Source organism: Anoplolepis gracilipes, chromosome 9 (assembly GCF_047496725.1).
Source record: "Anoplolepis gracilipes chromosome 9, ASM4749672v1, whole genome shotgun sequence".
NCBI classification, from domain to species: domain Eukaryota; kingdom Metazoa; phylum Arthropoda; class Insecta; order Hymenoptera; family Formicidae; genus Anoplolepis; species Anoplolepis gracilipes.
In genome coordinates this window covers 11984598-12005491 of record NC_132978.1, presented here as the reverse complement: position 1 = coordinate 12005491, position 20894 = coordinate 11984598, and the positions used below count along the sequence as shown (strand labels likewise).

At 33.2% G+C, this 20894-nt stretch overlaps 1 protein-coding gene across 2 annotated transcripts in view; it reads right to left on the bottom strand.

Annotated features, from left to right (window-relative positions):
- The window catches only part of LOC140669803 (neurotrimin), a 174157-nt gene that overhangs the window by 139281 nt on the left and 13982 nt on the right, over positions 1–20894 (bottom strand). The window contains exon 1 of one of the 2 annotated variants that reach the window (XM_072899930.1): positions 18586–19312. The exons of the other annotated variant lie outside the window; for it this stretch is intronic. Within the exon in view, the coding sequence (XP_072756031.1) occupies positions 18586–18682 (97 nt within the window). The 5' untranslated portion in view covers positions 18683–19312. Of the gene's footprint in view, positions 1–18585; positions 19313–20894 lie in introns of those variants that run through there. 2 annotated transcript variants of the gene reach the window in all.

Below are 20894 nucleotides of genomic sequence, written 5' to 3'. Positions count from 1 at the left end.
AACGTTGTACAAGCCTCCATGAAAATTAGATTTTTACTTTGAAAGGCTGTTTTGTTTGGGAGAAAGCGATTCTTTTCAGAAAGAGTTTACGTAAACATGAAATAAAGGCTTGCCATCTATTTATTAAAAAATGTCCCACAAACATACTCGAGGAATGAGAATTATATTAATATAAATTGTACGTGATCAACAATGTGTTGCGCGACGTATTTGTTATTATTGTTGTTTAATAAATTCACGAATTTCATCACGTGCAAGTGAAATTGTAAATCGACAACAGGATTTCCGGACCGGCGAGTCAGTCTGCGGTAAATCAGAATTCAATATTCTCGAGTGATGTTAGTACGGTGTAGTTTCATGATATAATACCTAAATCGTACTGCGCTCGCGACGTATTGTACGAGGATGAAACCGAGAAATGAAGCCCGAAACGAGGGCAGATGAAATAATATCGCTGATGGAATCGGATCTGGCCGGAGACTATTCAGATGAAATAAGCAAAGGAAATTGGATGAAGCGTTCCACGACAATTTTAAATACAAAGTATCTCACGGAATCGTTGATGGTCGTAGACAAAGAAAACACACGCTTGAAAGATGAATATCGTTTAATCAGATTAATCCAGAAAATGAGAGAGACTTGAAAGGCTTTAAAGTTAAAGTAAAAGACGGGCATTAATTCGAAAAAAGGTAGCTATTTTTTAACAAATTTCTTCGCGAGAAAGATAATTCTCAGGTAAAAAAAAAAAATCAAAATAATTTCGATCCTTGCTATCATGACCGACAAAGAGACAGAAAATAAAAGTCACGCTTGAAAGATGAATATCGTTTAATCAGATTAATCCAGAAAATGAGAGAGACTTGAAGCTTTAAAGTTCAAATAAAAGACGCACATTAATTCGAAAAAAGGTAGCTATTTTTTTAACAAATTTCTCCGCGAGAAAGATAATTCTCAGATAAAAAAAAAATCCAAATAATTTCGATCCTTGCTATCATGACCGACGAAGAGACAGAAAATAAAAGTCGCCCGGCTGCGGTTCGTACGGAATTGAATCGGGCCGCTCGGTCTCAGGCGAATAAAACAAATCGAGCGATGTAAAATACTCTGCGGAATCATCACTCACCGCCAACAAGTAAACCGAAAAGGGTGAGGATCAAAAGAAGATCCCCGGGTCGGGCAAAACTACGAATAAATATTGTTTCATCGTGTGCGCCGGTAATACCGCAGGGCGAGAAGTCCGAAGTGCATGCGAGAGTGCGAGAGTGCGAGTGCGACGACACTAGCGCACGAAGCACTAAGCGAGATCGGCGTCTTGTTTATCCCACGAGGGGTTCGTAAAACTGATCCAATCATCGTCTTCTGAGTCGCAAGGGCGAGCAGTATCGGGGATGAACTGGCTGCGAATGGCCGGTCAACGAATTCTCCGGACCTTCTCCGTAAGATCGAGCTTTTATATTCAAGTATATATATATATATATACACACGTAGAGTCTGTATCGAAAACTGTACACTCTAAGATGAAATCTTTATTTTTATTAAATCGGACATTTAATGAAAATAAAGTGAAATAATACAATAGAAAATTCTTAAGCATTCATTGCGGTATTTGCCGTTTGAAAATATCTTTTAAAAAAAATTGTATTGCATATACATTGAGATTAAACAATATGTACGTATGTATATGTATGTGATAATATTCAGGTCTTTGATATGAAATAATATCTCATATAATAAAATTTTTTGTTGTAATAAAAAAAATTTATTCTTCCTTTTTTTCAGAACTTTCTAATAGTTGAATTTTATTAAAGCCGAAAAATTCTGATTAAGAGATTCAAATTCCTTTTAAGACAACCTGTATCGCACCAGACTTTCAACAAAGATAGACTACCCGTTCCCGCCGTATGCAAATTTGCTGTGCCACCTCTGAATCGTTTCTAGTGGACTCTTGTGTGACATTTAACACTCGTAAGGGGCCGGCCCAGAAAATCGTTTGTTACTTTTTATTAAATTTAGCATCCCGCCTGAGCATTGTTTTAAACAGAACACATTGTTACGACTGTACACAAAAACATTATTTTTGCGAAGATATTGTTAGTCGCAGTTAAATTTTACTAAAAATAAATTTCAATTAAATTTCTTATGTCACCGGACAGACATGTAATTGTATTATGCTAATTTCTTTTTTATTTAAAAATAACTCACGAAATTTATAATTATATCTGCAAATTTTATCTGCAGTTTATTTTACTCGTATTAATTAAATCTGTGTGTGAAACTGGTATCTCATTTTGTGAAACATACTCATTAATTGTTGAAAGTCTCATTTTTAATAGTTATAAATTGTTGATAAACTAAACAAATAGTTATAGTCATGCCAAGTTTAAACTGCATTTCATTTTGTCTGCCGACAATTTTTTAACATTTCTGATGCCAGATCCTAAGCGCTTGAGAGTTTTACAATAATCCTATGAAAAGTTCTATGCGTAAAAATTATTAAAATATTAATTAACAAATATTAATAAACAAATTAAATTGCCAAATTAAACGCTGATCAGATTTCGATTCTATCGATTTTAAATGAGATTTTGTATTATTGCACAATCACTTTTAATTTCTAGCGAGAGTGTCATGCGTAAAAATTATTAAAATATTTATTAAACAAATTACATCGCCTAAGACGTATAATACGAAATCTCATTTAAGAACAATGGAGCTATCGAAATGCGACTAGTGTCTCACCGCAGTATTTATGGGTCCGGCGTCTTGGACGATCTAATTTGTTTCGTAAATATTCTACATAATAATATATAATAATTACGCGCTTAAAAAAATCGTCGGAAAACAAAATAAGTAACGAAGTATGAATTTAGCGTCTCAGTCTCGAGCCGTTTGTTTAATTCAATGACCAGGATTATTGTTTAATCTATCTAAATCTATTAAAAATAAAGCCAAAATCAAACTATTAAAAATAAAACCAAAATTAATAATTAATGAATTTTAACGAAATGAGAGGTCAGCATAATACACCCAAATGGAATTGCACGAAATACGCGAAATATGCTATCACGATATACGCTATGCAACAAAAAAATTAATTCGGCAAATAAAACGTAATAAATTACCTCCTTATTGCTCCGACAAAATCCGATGCTATCTCAAGCCTGCTCATCGTCTCTTAAGCATTTGTCGATGCTTGTTCGTCCATAGCATTCATAAAAAACTTGCACTTAATTTTGATCGTGAATATATATTAGTCTATACTAATTAATCACATATGATAGCGCGCGACATTTAGCACGACACTCTTGATAATAATCGCACTTCTCGACACGCACTTTATTTTAATTGCGACCAACGCGAAAAAAATAAAATCTATCGCGCAAGCAATCGGCAAATAACTAATATTTTCAGATATTACGTTATTCAAATATGTCGGACCGATATTTTCCCGCATGATTGTCATCGCACGAATGATAAAATTATGCGTACAATGTGTTATACACATACTTGGTATGTACTCTTTAGCTCGGATTAATAGATAATAACTGAAACGATCATCCGTCTTTCAACTCGGCCCTTCCGACACTTGCCCTTCGAAATTCGCCATTTGCAACAATGCGATAAATTATCTCAATGTCGCTTACGAATATCGAAAGTAAATCGCGATCGCAGAGATTAATATAGACGTCCGCGATGTTTTTTCCCCGTAATACGCTTCGCGCTGTACATGTGTATTACTTCTCTGTATTCTTTCTTCCGCAAAATAATACAATAAAAATTTCTACATGGAGAAAATATCATGATAAAAATTATAATACATAATAATTAACCGTAGAATCGTGTGATGATTTTATTCAATAATATTATATATGTATATCATATTTTGAAGAAATATCGCAATTATTCAAATATCTTCAAATATCAAATAATTGCATAATCGTTTACAAACAATAAAATAAATATATAATTAATAATTTTTATACATATATGCACAATTAATTTATTAGAGACGAACGGAGAATATCTCGCGGAGTGCGCATTCGATATACTATCTAGTTCAGTGGTCTAATGTAGACTATTAGATACGGTAGGATCTAATGATTATAAACCGACCCCAGCATGTAAAGGAAATGACTCCTTCTGGCATCACTGCGTGTGTGTGATAAGCGCGTATAACTCTCGTCGACGCATTACGAGAATCGTCCACGAGAGTTTTTATCCTCGTAATACGTTTCGCACTGTATTACTTTTCTATATTCTTTACTTTAATAAAATAATAATATAATAAATAGTAATTTTTCTCAACACGGAAAAAATATTATAGTAAAAATTCTAATATATTGTAATCATAGAATATATTGTTTAATGTGTAAATATATATTATATCCAAAATATTACACGCGTTATTTTTATTCAATAATATATACGAATATTACATACGAGTATTATTTTACGAGAAGAAATATTGCAATTATTCCAATATTTTGATGTACAAATAAATACATCATCGTTAACAAACAATAGAACAAACATATACTTTAGCTTATAGTATGTATATATATGCACAATTAATTTATTATAGACAAACATTTCATCTCAATACTTATATGTTTGGCTCAGATCTAATTTGTTTAACTAATATTCTAATAACATTTACGCATTACTATTGTAGAAGCGTTTAAAATCTGATAAGAATCTGGCTAAAAAAGTCATCGGTAGACAAAGTAAAATACGTGAACCTGTCTCAGTTTGTTTCACGTCACTTTTTTTTAATTTAATGGCCAAAACTATTTGTTTAATCTATCAAAAACTCTAAAACTATTAAAAATAAAATCTCTCAATAATTAATAAATTTCCATGAAATAAGATGCATTTCGCACACTAATTAAATAGCGTTTTGCTTCCAATTATTCCATCATTTTTATAATAAAACTTGATAAAACTTATTAGCTTAATAAAAAGTAAATAAAAAATATTTTGCAATAAAAAATTTATACCAGAAATATTAAACCCTTCTATGCCTCTAATATTTCGATTTTTTTTTAACATTACTGTAAATAGATGTAAATTTAATTACCATCTATATTTCTAGGCAAAAGTATATTTTTTAACTGTATATAAAAATTTTCCAATCCTCTTCGTCAAACTGCAAACTTTAATATCCGCGCTTCAGAGTTCCGGGTTAAAGCCGAAGTAAACTCGGATTGATAGATCGATATGCATTTCATACATTGAAATACTAAGTTTAAAATTAAACTTAGTATTGATAATAAATATTTCATTAAACACCGCCAAATATATTCCATATATATAGATACATAATTTAATTTCTCTGATTTATTTTTCAAGTGTTGCATTGCAATTAGAAAAAATAATTTCATCAAGCAGCTGTGTGTGTGTGTGTGTATGTATACAAGCTAACAATTTTTTTTTTAAGACTGCAATTTTAATCACTTTGTCTAAATGTTGTCTTTCACAATATGTGTTTTCGATTAATGAAGAAGATATTTTACAAACGGCTGATTCTTGATATATAAGCTTAAAAGAAACTTTTCACATTTGCCAATTACATACAAATACGATTTTAATTCTTAATTCAAATATTGATTTTTACTTAGCGAAATTCAAAATTTCACAAATACAATCGACTGTATTATCTGTACAGTAAACTAAGTTCTATAACAATGTCTCGATTTGTTCGACGTTAGCTTGAAGGTAAATTTCAGTCGGCGGATCAATACTCGGTATCCCATCACAGGAAAGGCTATCTGAAATCGTCATCTGAACCACGAGAGAGATTATAGATGTCTATACGCGCTGCATATCTCCATCGCGATAAATGTAATCGCGGAATCTAGTTCTTCATGTTTTGAAGAAGTAGAGCGCGGATATTTTGCATCCGGAAGTAACGTATCCTGACACGAAGTAAAGCGAATATCGATTACGATAGCGATCACCGATCTTTACCCAGGCAAAAGATCAGATAGAAATATAGCAAATGGAGTTTTGCGAAATCCAGGCTCGGGAAAAAAGTATCTGTCGATGCACTCTGTGTCCGCGCAGTTTTAGCAAATGTACTTTTCCATTTTTTCGCGTCAACTACTTTTACGGCAGAGATTAATTTATCCCCTAGGAAATGTTACGCTTGCACAAAGTTTTTCACTCGCACGCGTTGTATTTTAAAATTAAAAGCTTTTTTTTCGTATTGACATCTATAATTATAAATACAATCTAGCGCACTTAACTGCTTTAATGCTATAAATAATTTATAAGTCACTCTTTTGCAATTAAATTTTATTCCGATCGCAAATATGCTTAAACTAATCGTGCACAAAGTCAGTCAAAATGAAAAATGTCAGCTCATTCGCAATATAAACGATTGCAATAAGTAAATGTAACGTGTTAACATTTATTATGAACGAAACAAAGCGAAGAGAAGACATTCTCTCTCGACAAATGCTTAATTACATACAACTCAAAAGAAAAGCAAATTTTAAACAACGTAATATAAAACAACGTAAAAGCTCTCGCCAAAATTCTTGATTTGCAAGTGGAAAAGCGTCAAAGTTGCGAATATAAGCTGATGTTTCAATTTACAGCAATAAAATAGGAGTTGAGGAATTTCTCTCTCTCTACTTCTGAGATGCACTTCATTTTGATACAGAGGCAAACATAATCAAGTACTTCTGTTTCACCTTTGCCTGGCGACAATAAATGATACAAGGCGTTATTTACCGCGAGATATGAAGTATACGCGAGATGAGATGCCTCATCTTCTCAGTCTCTATCCTGCCGCGTCTTACATAAGAAATATCCATTTCTAGCAGTTTCCACTTAAGTATTTATATGCCTTCATGCCGACATGCGACATTATTACGCTAGTTTTGTAAATGAGTTTTCATTAAAATCGTCCTCATCGAGATAATTTCGTGCATTTTCGCGGAACCTTGTTCAAAATGAATATGTAGATTTTTACCCAAGAGCGAATATCTGATCAGCTGTTAATAAGCTAACGAAATACCTATTGATCGTCAAAATTATTCATGACCGTGAAAATAGGAGGGATAGCCATCGTCAAGAAACCCATCTCGATAATTCAACGATTTTCTACAGATTATCGGAGGAAAATGATTAGAAACGGCACGTTGAGAATGCACGCGATTGCTTCACTTTCCTCGTGTTATCGGGCTGGACAGTCTAGATTAGCGGAATTGCTTTAGCTCGATGCACCGGCTGTATTAGCAGATGCGGTCTGGCACGATTACCTCTCCTCTTCCTCCCCCTATTCTGGCCTAGCAGCTCTGGTTGCTATCGGAACTGTTTGGGAGTCCGGAATACAAAAGTCCATTAATGGAAGTCGAGAGGTGCGTGATCAAATTGGAAACTTTGTTGTTCCACCATTGGCGTTAAATTTTTGAATGTCACTGTTAAAAGCGGCTTGACAAATCAGACACGTGATTTACGCCGAAAGCACATTCACGATCTCCTTATAAAACATTTCTGGACATTCGTTATCTCTCGCCGTCTCTCGTATAAATTCAAATAAAATTACATTATGTTTGCATAAAACATGTGATATATGCATTCATTTAGATCAAGATGAATGAAGAGAAGAATCGTCTTACAAAAGCAAGTCAAAAAACACGTTGGACGAACATGATAATGGAGAACTCTCATTAATGGAAAGCGAAGGAATCGTAAAGGAAGTTCGGAGTTTAATTTACTAATACGGTTAAATCGACATGGACACGCGGAAAGATAAAATTTTAGACCGCGATAAAATTAAATTACCTGAAGTGCGATCCCGACTCTCGAGAACTTTATACAACTTTGCGCGACATCGATCACGTCCTGACAATTAAATATTAATTTCTTGAGATATCGTCACTTCTCTCTCTCTCTCTCTCTCTCTCTCTCTCTCTCTTTCTTCCTCTTTCTATTGCACTTCGTAACATTTCATTTAATATTTGCGAAATGTAACGAGACTACAGTGTATTACATACAGTAAAACATTTTTTTTTTTTTTTTTAAGATATAGATAAAATTTATATAATAATACATTATTCGTAATCAGAACTAAATATGAATAAAATATATACAATCGTAAATATTTATTACAATATTCAATAGTTTAGAGGTTTTTTATTTTCTTGATAAGATTAAAGAAAGAAGTCACTTTTTTCACCCCGTCTCAATTTCTGACTCGAATTGCTCGTTGAGGTTTTGCCAAATATCACATAAAACCCTGCCTTTCCATCTATAATTTTTCATATCGAGATTACTCCGGCAGCAAATAGTAGACAATTTGATTTTTATTGCATATTACGTTATATAACCTAAACTTTTATGATTTTGCCATCCCTTCTTGACACATACTTTCCCAAGCTCACAAACTTGTTTACATCTATTGCACCCGTTGAGACTTTATATGAACCTATAATTCAATTTTCATAAGAAATACTATGAAAGAGATTTAGATTTACGGACATCGAGCGATTTGCCTTTATTAAATCAATATCTGAATATCTACGGCTCTCACTATTCTAAATCTGGCATATCTTTATGCAGTAGATATGTAATACGTTTCACTCATCATTTTGCTATATGAAGGAAACTAGAAATGTACAACATATTTCCGCTCAAAAAATTCATAAATTTTTCCGTAAAGCTTCTATTTATTTATTAAAAATTATTTATTAATTAAAAATAAATTGTATATATAAACTTCATACGATTAATTATCGTCTCGTTTAACTCCTGTCCATCCAAAATTTAAGTCCAATTTCTTAACTATAATCCAGTACCAATATTTAACCCTCGTTCTATTTTTCTATGTCGTCACTCATTAAAATTGAAGGCGTGAAGGCGCAATGACAGATTCACCACCAACTGTCAAATAAAAACGACATCGTATTGTCCGGCGACGACAAATCGATATCACCGTTATATCACGACTTAGCGAATCCACTGGAAATCAGACATCACGCATGCAGTAGTCTTATAGACACTTTATCCGCGTCTGCATTGCGCCGAGTAAAATTTTATACCGCTCTTCTTCCCGCTTTATATATTTCGGTCTGATCAGACTCCGTCGGTGTTATATATACTTCGCGGCCCGCATAAAACCCTCGCGCTTGATGCTGAGGCATCAATATCAGGAGGGCATATTTTATAGTCAAACACACACGTTCTCCCCGCCGCTATGCGCTTTACGTATGAATTATTCTCGCCGCTCGCTGAGCACACGCCGAAATCACTCAACTCCGCCGCCGCTGCTACATGGAGAATGAATTACACGTGCCGCACTTTGTTAAATTTCAGAACCTCTATCCTAGCTATTATTGACGAGCCAAGTTGTTTACCAAGTTTACAGATAATAAACATTCGTCCCGACATGTTGAATTAATTATAATTTAAATAAACTATTATCCTAATAAATTTTACAGATTGTTTTTCTTCAGTCTCTTCTAGCAAGAGAACAAATCACTCAAAAAAATGATCTTGCAACTTGAACAAAACTTTTCTAGATGTAAAAAATTAACTGAAACAGATAAATTATTAGCAAATACTATGATACCGCATATATTTTGCACTTGATCAATTTAAATGACAGAGATAGAATTTATATCTGTACTATTAGTGTAATTTAGACAGAAAATTTGTCTGCGATGCCTACTTTTAAGGCCTATTGTCAGGAACAATTATATTTAGCAATGGAATCTAAATTTTTTAGAGGTATTACTAGAATATTGTTGCTATAAATTCTATACGTGACAAACAATATGCTAACAGATACAAAAAGTAGCGATAAATTTTAATTGAGACATTATAAAATATATCTACATTAGCAAAATATTTTTTTTGAGTGAAAGTTTTAAGAGTTAAAAAAAAACACATAAACTTTATAATAGCTTTATACACATGTATTATTTTGATTTATAATTTTAAATAAAATTTTAATTGCTACTATAACAATTCCTACCGATATACATACATACGTATAGAAATTTTGACAGTATAACCATCTGCGGATTTACGCGTGATTTATTTACCACCCGAATTCCGTAGCTTTATTATACCATTAATAGCTTGTTTAATTATGTGTAATAATTACGGGATAGTTAACAACAATTGGTTTGGCTGAACTTTGCCTGATATCGCTGATCATATTGCGATTATAACACGCGCCTTTGAAAATAATCAATTACTAATTAGAAATAAAGCATAATTTTATGCTTCTGATGTTGTAAATTTTTAATTTCTTTCTGCTTCGTCTAATATAATTAACAAGAATTCTACTTTTTAACGTCACACATCACATTTCCAAAAGAGATATAATACCGTTAGTTATACAATATATAAATAAATGTAAAAAAGAGAAAAAAAGCGTTTATCAGATTATCGAGGTTGAATGCAGGCAATTTGTTTGCGATCTGCAACAATAGGGCGAATTCGCGCATCTGGCCAAATTAGATTGCACAGTAAATATGGAGCCGTGCGTAATATCGATAAAGGTAATTATTTTCATTTTCTGTACAGATTGCATTATCACACCGAGCAATCATGCCTGATAACTATCTGCAACATGCAATCATCCATCGTGACAATCTAACATTTTTGTGCGCGACTGAATAACTCGCACTTTCTGGTTTATTTTAGATCTGTCTCTATTTCAAGTAAATTAAAAAAAAAAAAAATATATATATATATATATATTTGTGTATATATAATTGTCAGAGTTGTAAATAAGTCTCAATTTCAAATAAATCAGAATTAAGCTTAATTGATGCATCTTGTATGGCAATTGCTGAAATTTCATTAAGAAGTTCTCAGAATATAAATATCGTGGATAAACGTCGTCCGTTAAAAGTAATGCGGGAAGAATTTAAAAACGCGAAGGGACGAGGCAAGAAAAATGAAACGTGAAGCTTGTTAGAAAAAAAAATTGCGTCCAAGGATGCAAAGAAAATTTTTCGCCAGAGTATTACTTATTGAAACAGAGTTTCGCAAAACGATACAATTAGTTAGCAATATTCATTAGCGTGCATCGTATCGTTTACCTATTCAAATAATTATTACGAAATTGACATACGACTCGCGTTAATTCATGTCACATAATACACGTCGCTGCTCGTCGTATGGCGCGCAGATGTATACCACCCATCATCCCCGCACAGCTCGACTGAAATTTCACCTCGATATAGTTCACACTAAGTTGAATACCGTCGAGATAGTTCGCGATCGCTATACATACCGCTTATTATCGCGAAAAAAAAAAAGAGAGATAATTACATCGCGGTTGCTCTTTCGATTTTTCCGATAAAGAAAACTTTCATCCTCGTTACCGGCGAACGACGTATCCGCTCAGTTGCGTGGAAATATCTCGATTGAAATTACTACCGAAGTACTTCGATGCTTCTAGATAAAATGAGGGTATTTATATCTAACCTGAGGTTATTGTATTTCATCTACTTTTTCGCCGTGAATAAAAAATTCCAACGTCATTAAAGTTGAAGGAAAGTAGATACATCGGCGTATCCATTAGCTTGACACACTATTTCTCCATTACCACACATCTACACAGTGGAGGCAAATTACGAATAATTTTTCATTTTCGTTTCCTCCCTCGCGAGAGATCTCGCTCAAAACAAATCGCGTACGAAATCTTTTAGGAAAGGAATGAGAATTCATGCCACGACGAATCTCTAGGTGTTCAGACATGTCGCCGTGTTCGTACCGTGAAATGAAATATATGTCTCGCGTCTACGACTGGCCTGATTACGTTTTCGCGAGTATATAATGCGAGATATGGGCCCACAAGATTTGAATATCCGCAAGTTCTCGCGGTAAAACTAGCAACAGCAGTGATATCGATCGCGGGTGAAGGGACCTAGCGGCACGCGATCGAAATCCTGTAACGTGCCGTTGCGCTGTCAAACGAAATCATTCCTGTTCATTTATTTCAACTGAATATTCGACGATTTTATTAAACTTATATATATATATATATATATATATATATATATATATATATATATATATTTTGTGTGCCATGCTGTTTCGATCCGTTTGTTATGATACCTAGAACTCGCTACTCTGTGAAAGTCATCGAGTCGTAATGCGCAATATAGAGGAAAAAGAAGAAATCAGAGATGGATGTTGTGGCAAAACAATCGAGATACAGCGACCCAGCCGATATTAGTTTTGTTAAATGAGAAACGGGGCTCATAAATTTGTAGAGATTGTAGAGAAAGAGAAAAGTTCATGATTTTATTTTATCACATTCAAAGATGAGAGAATTGTTTGCCGCGCGTCAATTTCCTCGATATATATACCTATATACGACAGACGCAATCTGTTTCAATAAAATTTCAATTCTTCGAAACAAGTCAGCGCGAGCGGAGATGTCAGTGGGTACCGCAAATAATTGTGCCTTCGGGAATTGCCACTTCGAAACTTCGCCGCTAACAGAATCCTTGTAATAGCCGATGATGGGGAAGAATAGGTGTGGAGACGAAGGGGGAGGAATAAGGACAATCGTTCCTATATTGAAAACTATTGCTCTCTCTAGCACACCCGCTGATTCGGCTCACGAAATCGTGCAAAGAATGCCGAAGTTTATGAAGAAAGAGCACGTGACGTATCGGTCTACGATTGCAACTTTTCCCTATAAATCTCTTCTGTAAATGCAATCCTCGGAAATGATTATTATTTTGTCGAGGATCGAAACTAGAACGTGAAACGCACGTAGTTACATTTTATAATAACAAACAGTAGTAACGAGATACATAATACCTCACATTTATTTTCTAGATATAACTTATAAAATATTCACACAAAATTTTAATGATTATTTTCAAACTTTAAATGATTAAAGAGATTCATTTATTTTATGTCTATTAATTACCGTAATTTGAAGAAAAATCGTGCGTTCTATGTGCATATGCGATTGAAAAATTATATTGCCGCTGCAAATTTATGTAATTGTATGTAGCGCATCTAAAGCCCCAAGTTAATATATGCACATACACATTGTTAAATTATCGTTTAATGTACTGTATCATTAAATAATTTTATAAATTCAAATTAAAGTCAACATGTGCAAAGTATTTTTAGAATTTCTGATATTATTACAAACGTACAATATTTCATAATAATTTAATATCTGCATTAATTGTTAAGTTTGCATACGCATTCTTGGAATATGCACGTTTATTAATTATGTTTTATATTTTAATATGTTATTTTATTAAATTTTATATCACTATATTGACACTTGAGAAATCAATAATTTTAAACAAAAATTATTATAATAAGACTAAAGATTCTCTTTTTTTTAATCATTACGAATCACTGAACAGTAATCAATGTGTTAAATTTTATCTACTATTATAAATATATAATTTTTAAATGTAACTAGTTGAGAGCGTACCAGACGTAATAAATAAAAATGCAACAATTTTTCCTTTTATATTTTTCTTTATTGTTAATAAATACAAACTTTACCAATAAAAATTAATTTAAAAGGAAAAATTAATATTTTTTATGTACCATACCTGGCTCTCAACTAGTCCAATTCCCTACTAGTAATTTACATATTACAGCCTTCAATTTGATTTTAATTATAAACTTGTAATTATTTCTTTTTTTCACATTTTTTTTTTGTGATGCTAACAAATTAATTGCGTACGAAACTTTGTCCGTAAATTATTGAACGATATTTGAGACACGAAATATAGCTTAAATAATACTTCTATATAAAATTTACAATAATATGCATTCTATTGATAATAATCTGTCGATGCTAAAAGAGGATTATTACAACACTAATAAATGTATCGTGCAACATTTTGTTAGCTACCAGGAAACACGTAAAATGATGTTAAGCCATCGCAATCTATCACATTTAAATTTTTATGATATCAGAGTAAAAGTAGAAATAATGTAGTTATTCGTATAATATGTTTTAAATAATATTAACCCTTACTCCGTATTATTATTTTTGGCACCTTCTAACTGTAAAAGTGGGTCAGCGTATTTTCGATAAGTTTATTAATATGTAAAAGTGTTTTAAAAAAATCTGAAAAAAATGTATATACCTTCTTTGAACATTCTAAATAAAGACTAAAATAATAAATATAAAAAATAATTTACTTAAATATATTATTTTATGATTATTTGTTTTCGAGAAATTGACGTTGTTAGAAAAATCACGGACAAAAATGCCCCACCAATACGGAATAAGGGTTAAATATGTATAAAAAAAAAAATTTGCAAAATTCAAAAGAGTATCTTGAGAGTCTATCTTCCAACTATACAATTGACCATTTATATCATACTATGAGAGCAATCACACACTCCATTAGGCAAAAATTCGCATAAAATTCAGCGGACCATCTTGGACATAGTACGAGAGCGTCCAATTTACGTAAAGATAAATGTCGCGACATTTTCCGCGGTAATGAAAGTGGAAGAAGCTTGGCACGACCGTTTTGTTTTCTTGCACGGCCATGTAAGGGCACATAAACAAAGGAGAAAACTATAACACTCGAAAGAAGGGTGGAGGAGTGGAAAAGAAACAGAGAAAACAAACGAGAGAGCGAGAGAAAGAAATGAGAAACAGAGACGGAAAGAGAAAGATAGCATAGGGGAGGAATTTCCTCGGCGCCCTCAGAATTCAATCACACCGTGTTTACAGCTCAGTACACTTAATCCTCTTTATTGGATCCAAAGCGTTTGCCAGTGCGGCGTATCTCAGAATTTGATCAATTTTATGGGCAAAGGATTTGGATGATACTTGCGAATCCGGCATCTGTCTATTTCGACTTTCATTCGAAATTATGTCCGCTCTTAAATCGATGTTTTCAATTTTGCCCCTTATACTTATGGATCTAATTCCAATACATATTAAGTAAACAAAATATCAATCACCATCACAAAGGATATAAATTTAATACAAAAATATTTTTAATTAGATCAGATAAAATATTTTTATGGATATATATATATATATATATATATATATATATATATATATGTACTTGTTTTAAATAATAATATGTGTAATATTTCACAACAAATCTAAAAATGCATGTGCTAGTATTAAAAATAATTCATGTCAAGTCGTAGAAATACTTTAGAATGCTACACGAATATCAGAAATTAATATCTATTTCTGTTTCGAAATTAAAAGCTCCAGATTATCTATTTTAAAAGCATATCGTCTTATTATAATAACTTCCGTACGATAATAGCTTTTAAATACCGCGAACTGATGCGAAAATTTAAATATGACTACGTTTTCGTTTTTCAGTTTTTTTTTTCCTTTACAAACGCGAATATGCGGAACGTTTGTGCAAACGGTTAAATTTGACGACAGACTGCCAGACGTTTTCCCACTGAGAACTACAAAATTACGGCGAGCGAGTTGCCCAGAAAAGTAACGAACCAAAGTGTGATAACAAAGCGCTTTGCGTTGCACAGATGCGTTTACAAAACGCACGCAGAAAACTGGCATTCGTTTGTAAATCACTGCGTAATAATACATTTTTGCATTATTCCTTCCGTATTTCCATTTTCGCGGTACTAAAGTAGGTGAGGGATCGAAGATGATAATAATAATAATTAGGGGTACATGAATAGCTAAATTCTTGGTCGATAATGCGCTCGTGACACACTGTACGACAAGTGATTTACATACTAACGCGGCAAAAATATCGCAGCAACATAGTGTTGGTGCATCGACGTTATTCTGAGAGCACCAGGCATAAATAACTCCTTGAAAAACGGTCAGAAATGATGCGTCGTATCTCATGTTTGAAAAGCATGTTGTGCGCACGCGATAAATTACAGTTCAATTTCACAATATTAACCATCCGGATACTCTATTTCACATTATTAAAGTAGAGAAAGAAAAAAAGAGAGAAAGATAGAGAGAAAGTATTATTGTATTGAAATACACAATCTCAGATTCGTCTTACAAACCGCCACTCGAGACATTTTTAAAACGTTTTGATTGCCCGACATTAATAATGCGGGAGAATTTAACGGAAGAATCATCTATCTTTAAAAGCAAACTTCCACTTTTCTATACACGCCCTTTTCATAAATGCGGAATCCATCTCATTATTCATCATAAGTAATAAGAATGTTCTTCAAATGCCATTTAAATTTTTGTAAACTATTGCGATTAAATTATCACGGAACGACGGATCTTTTCAGCAAGGTTAATGAAACGTTAAAAAGTATCTAGCATAATTAATCGAATTGTCACTATGCATTAATTTACCCCCATTCGTTATAATTCGGCTGAAAAGATTTCTATAATTCAGATGTTACTGTAATCCTATTATTATTCAGAAAAAAGTTATGTGAGACTTCGATTAGACTCTTACAAATATCGGGGCAAAACAATTGCCACACTAAACCACCTGTTACACGTGCCAACTTTTTTATAATTTCATAAGGACGCAACTCAATTTACACACCTATTAAACATTTTGCGTGCTTTATTAGCGCGATAATGTTACGACCAAACTTCGAGCTTCCCATCCCATAAACATTCTTTTCTCTCGCGCAACTTTTCTTGCTGCAAAATACAATATATGCGGTTAAGGGTAAGCTTTAATGTTGCAAACTACCTTATCACATAATTAATAAATTAGAACGCATATTTTAATGCTCAGTGAACAATGCCTTCCAATTAATAAAATAAATAAAAATACTAATTGTAAAAATAAATAACAAGTAATCTTATTTCGAAAAAATGCATGTTGTTATTTTATACAAAAGTAAAGATTATATTTTACCCTAATATTAGGCGACATAATTACTGTGATACAAGTACCACTTGTAAAATTAAAATATAAATAAATTAAAGAACTGGAAGTACTGGAAGACCGTTAAAAAATAAATCTCCACGCTCTCTTTGTTCGAGGAGAAAATCTATTTGCCTAGATAATTTTTACAAATATGAAACAATTTCAGAAACTGTCAACTACGGTATAAAACAGAATCGAACGATATAAACGCGTCTTTTCTGCTAAGGAAAATATGTGTTGTAAAGCGCGTCTAGAATTGCACGGTGACACATCGGCAAGTGAAAATTTCTTCAATAAGGCAACAGAAAATTCGCAGCATCTCCACACGTTGTATAAACTAACAATAAGTGATGCAGTTCCGAAATTTTACGATAAATGTATGTCATCGTCGTTATTTTGTCTAAAAATAAATTTTTATGCACCTCGAGAAAGAAGTTACTCTTTCTTTCTTTCGTTACACAACTTGCTTTCTTGCAATATATGAAAAATATTTTTAATTATATATGTTTAATTATATATGTTTAAAATACTATAGCAATCTTATTTTAATGATTCTCTCATATCATTATACATTTGTTCAATTACAATTTTCAGATAGATTCGCGGAATATTTTGTGCAAGAGAAAAGGAATGTCATCTCCACCATTCGGTGATGACAGAACGGCACATGCAACCGCAGATAACAGTGTTAATAATTTAAAAATAAAACATAAAATTAAATCATCACTGTCTCTCGTAAACGTCATGGACAAAATTGAAAAGTGGCAAAACCGATCTCAATGAAGGCAATGAAATGAATTATTCGTCGCACGATTTCCTCGTGTAACAAATCGCGTTAAAACCATAATACAAGTCGAATAGTGAAATTCTTGTCACGGCAACTTTTACGATTATAGATCCGGCAAGTAACATGTAAAAACCTATCGTTCTCCGTGTTAACTTCTGATTTTACTGTGATGAAGATATTTACATAAGTTTTAATATTATTTAAAGTATTATCTCAAATATGAAATATTAACATTTTTTCTGTTGTGTGTGTCGCAAAAAGAATAACAATATTTTTAAAAGATTAATTGCTAGAAATATCTCTTCCTATGTCTCTTTTATAAATTTGTTTTAGTGAAATAAATTCTTTTTAAAAGCTCTTGAATAATATTAAAATTTTTTACTTAAAAGATTACATTAGCTTTTAATCACAGCTCGAGATGGTGCAACCAGTAACACAACCATTCAAAAATCTCCTTTCATCAACTTTTAATTCTAATTATATATTATTCAATAATCAGTTTTATTAAATTCGACCATATATGTATTAATCAGAGATAAAAATGTTTATATTTCATAATACAGTTCGTTCTAAAAGAAAAATCAAATGTATATAAAAGTACCAAAAAGATTCAAAGAAAACTAGTTTTTTTAATATGCATCAAATTTTTAAAATATTTTTTTATATCCAAATTACTAAATGCTAAATAGTTTCTAATCGCACTATCTCATTAGCAATCTGCTCACGTGCAAAGTGGAAAATATGTTATTTTTTCACAAATTTCACGAACGTTAATCGCGCGATTATCTTCAAGTACTCGCGAATGATCGCTTTGACATGCGATAATACATGTTTAACGAGTAGCGCAATTAATAGTTCCGGCATACTACAGCTGTCATTTACGTGTTCCTACGCACAATGATGCTACGCGATGAATGATCGACGCGCTGAATCAAAAGGAAGAAAAATAACACAACACAACGATAATTGTTTACTCACCGACTAGCTCCGTACGCACGCCCACCAACAGAGTTGTCACTACCAGAAGGGGCACCTGTCGTCGGCGCGGACACAGCACGGCACGTATCTCACCCATGACTCTCGTCGTACACGTGTCGGTCGCACGCGGTTAACGCGACCTAAAGTATCGCAGTGCCGCGTCGAGACTGAACTCCCGACCCGCCGCGAGACTACGTATATCCGACGCCGCGCACGAGGCGAATCATTCCCCCACTCCTTTTTATATCCCCACTATCGCATCTAGTCGCGCGCGCGAGCGAGACCGGCGGGAGTTGCACGTCGTTCATCCCCACCACGCCGGCCGTTCCGTTCATCCCGCTTCGACGTGCCGTGACGCGGACGCGAGACGAGACGCAAACGCGAGGGGGATGGAATCTCCCGCGTCGCAGAGCACCATTGTCACTCGCGCCGACGCTCCCGGCCGGATAGCTGGCTGGCTGGCTGGCTGGCTGGCTGGCACCTGACTAGCTGGCCGGCCGTATACGCGTCGCTAGCTTTGCTTTGAGTTACGCTGATATTACCCGGATTTACTTAGATCTTTCGGTGATTATGGCGAGACCCGCGCGAGGGCTGTTAAGCCTCTTCTCGCAGTCGGACTTATTTCACGCGTCGCTACAGGTGAACGCGCAGATAAGACTATACGCGAGCAAGTACGAAAGTAAAATACAGAGAGAGATGAACGCAATAATATAGCTATATTTTTACAATCAATATTGATGAGAATATAATTAATATATACTGCCAATATACAATGGGGAAAATATATATGTACATATTGTGTTACTGTTTGAATTAACTTGTAATAAAACTGTTATTGAAATTGATTGTTATTGAAATCGCTTTTTCTCTTGTGCACACATTTAGCGCGTAAAAAGAATACCGTATAAAATTGAATATTATCAATATACAATAAAATAATGAGAATTAAATATGTACATATATTCTGGAATAAGGATGACATAAGAAAGTTGAAATGGATTAAATAATTGCAAGAAGAGTTATCAAAATGTCACTAGGTTTATTAAGGTGAAATAAATCCGATAAAATAAAAAAATCGAAAAATTAACGAATGCACTCTGAATGTCGTGACTGACTTATTAATCTAATTTATAATTTCGAGTTCAAAGATATCTTCTCCCTGGCACGCGTAGCATGAGATTTATATAATTCGAGTTAAATTATATTTACTTTACTGAAGCGCAGCCTCTCTTCGTGTGTAGAGACATAAGTGTGGAATATTTGCGTAGCGCGATGCAGCGCGAAATGATTTAAATTCTGCGCTCCGACACTAGACATCTTCTCTAGCAGTCACATAGAAACAGAATCGATAACACTCCGCGTGATAAAACATTCAAATCTGAAAAGAGTTCCTTCTGCGACGCGGTGCAAACACAAACAAAGAGATCCCCATGCAAAGAATGGCATGTAAGTGGACATTCTCGAAGCGTCGAGGGGATTTACTTTTAGATTACATTACATTTACTTAACAAAGATCAATGACGGTGACATAAAAATTAACATGTTATTTTAAACGCGATCGAGTATTGATCGTAACTCGATAACGGTAAAAATGAAACAATGTATCCTGTTATTTATTCGCGAATTGAATCTCTCTCTATTTATAAATAAAATCGCATTGACTGCATCATTGATCGAATATCTTTACATTTAGCTGATTATGAGCTATATAAATGAAACTAAAAATATTTTATTGTACATATCCCTTACTCCGTACTGATGGATCATTTTTGTCTGTGATTTTTCTAAGAACGTCAATTTCTCAAAAACAAATAATCATAAAATAATATATTTAAGTAAATTATTTTTCAAATTTATTATTTTAGTCTTTATTTAGAATGTTCAAAGAAGATATATACATTTTTTCAGATTTTTTAAAACACTTTTATATATTAATAAACTTACTGAAAATACGCTGACCCACCTGTACAGTTAGAAGGTGCCAAAAATAACAATACGGAGTAAGGGATATTATTATTATCTGTTATTACTTCGTTTAAAAATATATTTATTAATTCAAACGACTCGTGCGTTGTCATGCTAAACATTTTAATATTGATCAGACTGTCGAAATCAAATATCAATGATTTATATAAATCTTTAAAAATAACAGAAAGAAATGTGAGGAAAAAAAATTTCAAAAGTTTTATAGATAAAACAGAAAAGAGATTATGCATTTCATTCAACGTGTATTGAGTGTATGCGTGCAGATGAAAATTTTGTCACACACATTCGCACACACACACATATCGATCATACGCAATAAGCTC